The following is an 8,500-nucleotide window of genomic DNA, read 5'->3' on the forward strand; positions in this document are numbered from 1 at the left end:
GGCGGGGCCGGATGGGATCCAAGACGGAGAGGGAGGGCAGAGGCGGAGAGAAGCGGGGACGGGGCGGGGCCTACGGGAGAGGGCGGGGCCTTGAGGCTGGAGGGACCAGAAACGCGGACAGGGACCAGAGGATGCGCTGAGGCGGATACCGGGTGGGGAGAGGACGGCGCTTCAAGATTGGCCTGGGCTAAGGGGAGGAGCCTGGGAGGGGAAGAAAAAAGGAAAAGGGGCGGGGCCGATCGGTGAGCAGGGGCAAGGAGAGGTTGGGGCCCGGCAGGAAGAGGGCGGGGCTTCCAGGTTGGCCCAGGCTACAGGGAGGAATCTGAAGGGGCAGAGGACAAGGAAAGCGGGTAGACCTGCGAGGGAGAGCTGGGGCGGGGCCTGGGCTACTGGAGGAACTCTAGAGGGGTGGGGGACAATGAACAGGGCGGGGTCTACGAGAATAAACTGGGGCGGGACTCAGGTGGAAAGAGGGCGGGGCTTTGGGATTGGCCTGGGCTACTGTGAGGAGCCTGGAGGGGGCAGGAGCAAGGAAAAGGAGCGGGGCTGCTGGTTGAGATCGAGCTGGGGTAGAGGGCGGGGCCCAGTAGGGAGAGGGCGGACCTTCCAGATGGGCTTCGGCTACAGGGAGGAGACTGAATGGAGAAGACAAGGCACAGGGGCGGGGCCTGCGAGGGGTGCCGTAGGGGGCGGGGCAGGGGCGGGCCCTGAAATAGAGACGGTCTTTCAGCTACCGATTTAAGGGTGAGGACGGGGTTCTCGAGGCGCTAGATTAAGAAGCTGGGTGGAGCCTATGGGGGTCGGGCCAGGGACAAGGGCGGGGCCTGCGAAGGAGAGAGGGAATGAGGCTGGAGGCGGGGCCAGAACCGGGGAGTTGATTACACAGTGAGGGCGGGGCCGGCACCTGCGCCCAGGTGGGATCTGGCTGGCTATGGGGCCTGGGAGGGGGCCTTCACCGCGCTGAGCGACTGGAGTCCGGGTACCCACCGCCTAATCTCTGTCATCCACCTGGGCAGGTCTGAGGCCCAGAGAAAGGGCCGCCACCTGCCCCCTACACCCCCTAGGGTTCCCCGGACCCTCACAGGTGTTGTAGGCCTTCTTATGGGACAGGATCTCCACCACCTCCTTCTTCCGGAAGGGCTCCGGCCCCGGCACCGGTTCTGGAAAAGAAACTGACAGTTTACGAAGGGGGCTAGGCTGAGGCTGCAGTGGGAAGGCCCAGGAGTGGTGTGGCCACAGCCAACAGCCACGATTTCCCCTAAGGACGACCTCGACTTAATCAGCTACGCATGTCCATAGTCCCCTCATTCCTCAGGTCAGGGACCCTCAGGCCTCAGGTCCTGTGTGTAACCTCCCCCACCCCGTGCCCTGTGCATCCTCCATGCTGCAGGAGGCCAGGTCTTTCTGTTCCATCCTGGGACCGCCTGTTCCACCTAGCAACAACAGGGAGATACCCAGGAAAGGGTGAGGGCAAGGGAGCCTGGAAGATATATTTGTGGATGCCCCCTGTCTACGGTGTGACTGTGAACAAATTACCTCACCTCTCTGTGCTTCCTCATGAGGAAGTGGGTGGTGATCACAGTATGTACATCATAGAATTGCCATGGGATTTAGAAATTAGAGTCCCTGGTATTTGATCACTGCACAATAAATGCCAGCTTTTTTTTTTTTTTTTTTTTTGAGTCAGGGTCTCACTGGGTCACCCAGGTTACCAGGTTGGAGTCCAGTGGTGTGATCACGGCTCACTGCAACCTCCACCTCCCAGGCTCAATTGATCCTCCCAACTCAGCCTCCCAAGTAGCTGGGAACCACAGGCATCCTCCACCATGCCTGACTAATTTTTTGTATTTTTGGTAGAGACAGGAGTTTTCCCACGTTGCCCAGGCTGGTCTCAAACTCCTGAGCTCAGGCGATCCACCCATCTCAGCCTCCCAAAGTGCTGGGATGACAGGCATGAGCCACTGTGCCCGGCCTAAATGCCAGCTATTAAATAACTCAGGGACGGAAGGCTTGAGGACACATCAGGTTAAATAGCAGTCAGTGCAGCCCCGGGAGATACTAAGCCTGGGACTGTCACAGATGGTGTGGTATCTGGGGTTCCCCTAAGGCCATCAGGCCACTCACTTGCAGGTTTCTGGGTGCCGAAGTGGAGCTCCAGGTCAAGGTATTTCACCATGTCACTCAGCTTGTCGTAGTCGGAGTCTTCCCCGAGCTGCCAGGGAAGATGGGAAGTTCAGAGGAGGAAGAGCAGCAGCAGCTGGACTGGACTCCCACTTCCCACCCTCTGAGGGCCGCCCTGGGGACTTCCCGAGCAAAAGCACCCATCAGGTGCTGGGATCAAGCCTAGAGCCGGAGGAGACTGCAGGAAAAGCCAGATCATCCGAGTCACTGGGTGCTGAGCCAGCGCCTCTTTGGGTTAATCGAGACTCAAGACTTGGAACTCTACTCGTGCAGAAGCCAGCAAGGTGGGACTGAAGCAGGGGCATGAAGGAGCTGTGAAGAGGCTAGAGCCAACTAAGGGGCTACCAGAGGTGGCTCGGGGTCTGGCTCTGTCATTAGGTCTCCTTGGAGGGCGGTGAGTTCACCAGGGCTGCCCTGGGCAGAGTGAGCTGCTGCAGGGAGAACTGCAGCTGTGACAGCCTAAGGGCCAGACGCTGGACACGTGGCTGTGATGAATGGCATAGATGAGAGGTGACAGCCTGGGGCTGGGACAGGGAGTGAGGATGGAGTGCCTGCCAAAGGGAGATGACCCAAAGGGAGGGCAGGCAGGGGAATGAAGTCTTAGAACACAGCTGCAGGGCAGGGACACTGAGGATGGATTTGGGCTTGGCCAGATGTGTGACCTGTGTCCCTGTCTCCGCCTTTGGTAACCAAAGGAAGAACCATGCTGTGGAGCAAGACTTGGAGACTGGTTTAAGGTTGGCAGGAGTGAGGTCTCCAGGGGACTCAGGAGGTCCCTATTTGTGCCCTTGTCTGAGTTTTGTTTTGTCTTTTTTTTTTTGAGATAGGGTCTCACTCTGTACCCCAGGCTGAACTGCAGTGGTGCCATCTTGGCTTACTGCAACCTCCACCTCTGGGAATCAAGTGATCCTCCCTCTTCAGCCTCCCGAGTAGCTGGGACCACAGGCATGCACCACCATGTCCGGCTAATTTTTTGAATTCTTTGTAGAGACGAGATCTCACTATGTTGCCCAGGCTTGCCTTGAACTCCTGGGCTCAAGCAGTCCTCCCACCTCAGCCTCCCAAAGTGCTGGGATTACAGGCATGAACCACCAAGACTGGTCTCACTGGGCATCTTTATTAGCAACTTGGAAAGGGTCCCTGGAGATGTGGGCTGATGATATCTTGGCTGAGAAGGCAGGAGACAGAACTGGGACCCAGGAGATGGCAGTGGGGAAAAAATCACAAGCATGCTTCTGCCCAGTGTGACTACACGTGAGAGCGTGTTATGGATCCCAAGAAGATGCAGTTGAGGATGATGGTGAGCATGAGCACTGGGTTGGGGCAGCCTCAGGAGCTGGAAGGAGTCCCTGCCATATTAAAAGGAGTATGATGTCTGGGTCAAAGGAAGTGAGAACCCTGTTCTCTCCTCTGAGCTGGAACCCCCATTGGGGGTTCCATCTGGGAATGTCTCTTTGACAGGGACATGGACACTGGAGTGGGGGCTGGAAACCACATTCTAAGAGAATGACCTGAAAAAAAAAGAGGTGGGGTGAACCTTGTTCATCTTGCAGATTGTTTGGTCTGTGGATAAGATTGCTCTGCCTGATTTCAAGGGCCAGAAAGAAAACAGGGCATGGGAATCCTGGGGAGACAAGATTTCAGAGCAAGACAAAGGATGGTTAAAATCGTCCAGTGAGGAAAGGAAGACCTTGACAGGTAGTGAGTTCCCCATCACTGAAGGTGTTCAAGCATACCCTGGCAGTGTTGTGCGGGAAGAAATTCAAGCATCAAAGTGAAAGGGTGAAGGCTGGTGTGCAGGAGTTTGAACCAGATGCTCTTTTAAGGGTTTAAGAGAACTCGTGTGGCCTCAAGAGCGATAGGTTTCAAGGATGGGTACGGTGGCATTTCCAGGTGTCCCCAGTGTGTGTCGTTGGCTTAGGGACATAGATTGGCTTCAATGCCTGCAATGGCCCCCAAGCATGGGGATGTCCTTGGGCTGGGCGTCTACTCATCCTCTGCTTGGGGTAGGGAGTATGATGTTGGAAGATGCCTGGTAGATGGGTTTTCCTTCAGTGATGCTGCCCAAGCCATCCTCCCCCAGTACAGAGCACTGGTGGGTCCCAGGTCACCCACCTGACCCCAGATGGTGCCTTCTGAATTCTCCACCTGTTCCCACCGCAAGCGCTTGACACTCATGTGGCTGGTCTCACTGCGCCGGTGGCCCAGGCCCCGGGACAGCATGGGGGGTGCACAGGGCACGGGTGGAGGCAGGGGCGGTGGGGGTGGTGGAGGGACTGGGTGGCTGAGTTGGGTGAGGGGCTTGGTCAGCGCCTGAGCAGGGCCCCGGGAACCATCAGAGCCACGGGAGCTGGGCTTGGGGTCATGGAAAGGCAGGGGTGGTGGTGGAGGGGGGCTGAGTGGGGGTGGGGGGATGTGGTCAGAGATGGAGGAGTAGGTCAGGGAGCTGCCTTCTTCACTGCTGCTGACACAGTCGCTGGCGCTGCTCCGCTCATTGGTTACGAAGCTGCCCTGGTCATCATGGAAGCTCATCTGGTGGTGGGGAGAGAGGCAAGGGGAGGATGAGGCTAGGCCCAGAGAGACTAGAGCAGGTGCAAAGTGAAGGATCATGGGATAGCCTGGGACAAGGATAGGGCCGTCTCACGGGTTAGCCTCAGCCTGTGAGGGGGACAGCCTAGGATAAGGATAGGACTGTCTCATGGGTTAGCCTCAAGCTGTGAGGGGCATAGCATGGGCTAAGGATAGGACCCTCTCACGGGTTAGCCTCAGGGTGTGAGGGGGATAGCCTGGAATAAGGATAGGACCCTCTTACAGGTTAGCCTCAGGCTGTGGGTGGGATAGCCTGAGCTAAGGAATGGGCTAACCTGGGACAGCGAATACAGGCTAACCTCAGACAAGGAGCATGATAACCTCAAACAGGAGATAGGGTAACCTGGGGCAAGGAGTGGGATAGCTTGAGCCAGGGAGTGGGATAGCCTGGGGAAGATCCCAAGGGCAGCAGGCCCCTTCAGGAGCCCAGGAACACTATTGCTTTGCGGACCGCCACACCTTGCCTCACCCGCCTCCCTCCACACCTGCTTGCGTGCCCACCTCCTCGTAGTCATTCTCGGGGGTCAGGAAATCATCCACGATGGTGACCCGGGGGCCCAGCTGCTCGCTCAGCACGTCCAGGAAGCGGTCAGTATCACGGCTTCGCACAGGGTGGGAGAAGGTGAAGAGCTTCCTGCGGCTGGGCGGGCGGGCGGGGTCCGGGCTTGGGGGGCTGTCAGGGCAGATGGGCCCGGGGCCTGGCTGTGGGGAGGGCGCCCTGCTGCTGTCCAGGCTGGCGTAGGGGTGGGACTCAGAGCTGCTGGGGGAGGCCAGACCCCCTGAACACAGCGGGTGGTAGCAGGGGGAGGGCAAGAGTCGCTCGCTGGGCCACGAGACGCCGGACAGGGTCCTGGGCCCTGGAGGGGGGATGGAGTATGAGGATTCCTCTTCAGCCAGCACTGGGGTTCCAGGTGCAAGCTGGAGAGAGGGCCCTAGGGCAGGCTGGCTCTGTGTCCCGGGCCACTCCCCTTTCCCTCTCTGGGCACAGTGCAGGAAGACCCTGGGCGGCCCTGCCTTCCAAGCATGACCAAAGGCCAGACCCAGTGAGCAGAAGCATTGTTCAGCCTCAGGACAGGCTGGATGCCAGCTCACCTTGGAATGGTCACCAGGGGTCCCAGCTGGGAGCCACTGAACACCACTAACTCAAAGGGTGGAGGGGCTTCTCTAGGGCCCAGACCCAGAGTCACGGGGCATCTCGCATGCCCAGAAAGCCCTGAGATGACAGGAGGATCTCCCAGGGGTCCTGCCTTCTGAGCTGCAGAGCAACTGTCTTCCCAGCTGTGCCATTCACAGGACAACACGTGCACTCGATAGTTTATCCAATAACCCCTTGCTAACTCGGGGACTTCTTCAGAAACAGTCATCTGCCAACATCTGCCTTCTTTTTCTTTCTTTCTTTCTTTTTTTTTTTTTTTGAGACAGATTCTCGCTGTTGCCCAGGCTGGAGTGCAGTGGTGCAATCTCAGCTCACTGCAGCCTCCGCCTCTCGGGTTCAAACGATTCTCCTGCCTCAGCCTCCTGAGTAGCTGGGACTATAGGCACGTGCCACCACACCCGGCTAATTTTTTTGTATTTTTTGTACAGACAGGGTTTCACCGTGTAGCCAGGATGGTCTCAATCTCCTGACCTCGTGACCCACCCGCCTCAGCCTCCCAAAGTGTTGGGATTACAGGCGTGAGCCACCGCGTCCGGCCTCTTTTTCTTTTTTAAGATAGGGTCTTGCTCTGTTGCTTACAGGCTAGAGTGCAGGGGCTCGATCACAGCTCACTGCAGCCTTGAACTCCTGGGCTCAAGTGATCCTCCCAGCTCAGCCTCTTGAGGAGTTAGGACTACAGGCATACGCAACCATGCCCAGCTAATTTTGTATTTTTTTTTTTTTGTAGAGATGGGGTCTCACTATGTTGCCAGGGTGGTCTCAAACTCCTGGGCTCAACTGATCCTCCTGCCTTGGCCTCCCAAAGTGCTGGGATTACAGGCACAATCCACGGTACCCAGGCTACTGTCTTGATCCACAGCTGAGGTGAGGGTCACAGGGCCATGGGAGGGACTGGGACAACCCTGACCCTGATGGAGCAGAGAAGCAGCTCCAGGGCTGAGCCTGGGGTGGAGGGAAACATCCGGACAGTCAAGAGGACAGAGGCTGGAGCCCTACCTGTGGTGACTGCCGGGCTGGGGCCCGGAGGGGAAGCCCGGGATTTGGACACGGTCCCCATCTTCCCTTTGAAGCTGCTGTTCAGTCGAGACTCGAGCTCTGCATAGACGGCTGACATCTGGAGGGAGGCGGGGGTGAGTCCAGCCCACCCTACTTCTCCTCATGGCCCTAATGTGGCCTCAAGGCCAGGCCTGGGTGGGCCGGGAGGCAGGGATCTGCCCCAGCCTGAAGCAGCCCCTTGGCCTGGGTCTCCTGGGCCCAGTCCTACGGACCGTCCATTCCCCGCCCCCTATTGACCCCACCTGGAGGGCAGTGAGAAGGTCTCACCATCTTGGGGTTGGGGGTCTCAGGGAGGGAAGTGCCATCGCCCGCTTGGCGCTCGCCTGGGATCAGGGGAAGAGGCATCTCAGGGCACTCGCCAGGACCTACCGAGGAACAATGTCATTACGGTAATGATGTCTGTACGGTAATGTATCTGAGCTCTAAGGCTCAGGCCCCGGTCCAGAACCAACAGGCCCCACAGACCCAGGAGGGCCAATCCTGAGCCCTGCTTAGCCCCATTCCCTGGGATTCCCCACCTCACCAAGCCCATTTTGCAGGTGGAAAAACTGAGCTCCTTTCATACCCTCCCCCCGACACCGGCCTTACCGCAGCTGAGGCCAGCCTCCAGGCCCTGGGACCGGAGGCTGCGGCGGCACATGGAGGAAGCCCGCATGGAGCTCCGCGGCTGGGGCTCGGGTGTGGGCTCCGGCTCCAGGTCCAGCTCAGGCTCCGGCTCTGCTGTGGGACATGCAGGGAATATGGGGCCCTCTTGTCCTCTCAGCCAGACAAGGGACCTCCAAAACAGAGAGGGGAGGGCAGATGTCATCTGCACCAATATGCGGACCCCAGGTTATGGGGTCTGCCCTGCTTGCCTCCAGAACAGCTCTTGAGGGGAAGCCCCGGGGCAAGAAACCAGGTGCCAGGAGTGGCACCAAAATGCAGCAAGCCTGAGCTCAGGGGCCTAGCAGAGATCTCATGACAACAGCTTCCAGAGTCTCAACTCCCAGTGCTTGCCCCAGGCCAAGTCACTGCTGCCCAGGGAGGATTATGGGCAAAATAGGTTTTTTTCTTTTTGCTTTTTTTTTTTTTTAGACTTAGTTTTGCTCTTATTGCCCAGGCTGGAGTGCAGTGGCGCAATCTCAGCTCTCTGCAACCGCCACCTCCCAGGTTTAAGCGATTCTCCTGCCTCTGCCTCCCGAGTAGCTGGGATTACAGGCGTCCACCACCACGCATGGCTAATTTTTGTATTTTTAGTACAGACAGGGTTTCACCACGTTGGCCAGGCTGGTCTCAAGCTCCTGACCTCAGGTGATGCACCCACCTCAGCCTCCCAAAGTGCTGGGATTACAGGCATGAGCCACTGCTCCCGGCCAAAATAGAAGTTTTTTGAGCTTAGGCAGATATGTAAGACATGTGCTGTCCAGCATGGAGCCCGAGCTTCTTGCTAAAACCCTAGCAAGTTGTGGGTCCCTGGGACTGCAGCTCATGGGCACAGCAACTCTGCAGCAGCTCCTCCCCTCCCCTCCCCTCCCCTCC

At 58.1% G+C, this 8,500-nt stretch overlaps 1 protein-coding gene across 1 annotated transcript in view; it reads right to left on the reverse strand.

Moving 5' to 3' along the window:
* The window catches only part of GRID2IP (glutamate receptor, ionotropic, delta 2 (Grid2) interacting protein), a gene marked incomplete at its 5' end in the record, with an annotated part of 26,550 nt that overhangs the window by 6,036 nt on the left and 12,014 nt on the right, over positions 1-8,500 (reverse strand). The window contains 8 exons of the mRNA XM_011996666.1: positions 313-434; positions 1,083-1,160; positions 2,125-2,212; positions 4,297-4,713; positions 5,272-5,627; positions 6,923-7,040; positions 7,250-7,347; positions 7,571-7,699. Of these exons, the coding sequence (XP_011852056.1) occupies positions 313-434; positions 1,083-1,160; positions 2,125-2,212; positions 4,297-4,713; positions 5,272-5,627; positions 6,923-7,040; positions 7,250-7,347; positions 7,571-7,699 (1,406 nt within the window). The remainder of the gene's footprint in view (positions 1-312; positions 435-1,082; positions 1,161-2,124; positions 2,213-4,296; positions 4,714-5,271; positions 5,628-6,922; positions 7,041-7,249; positions 7,348-7,570; positions 7,700-8,500) is intronic.

The sequence above is a fragment of the Mandrillus leucophaeus genome, unplaced genomic scaffold (genome assembly GCF_000951045.1).
Source record: "Mandrillus leucophaeus isolate KB7577 unplaced genomic scaffold, Mleu.le_1.0 Scaffold521, whole genome shotgun sequence".
Taxonomy (NCBI): Eukaryota; Metazoa; Chordata; class Mammalia; order Primates; family Cercopithecidae; genus Mandrillus; species Mandrillus leucophaeus.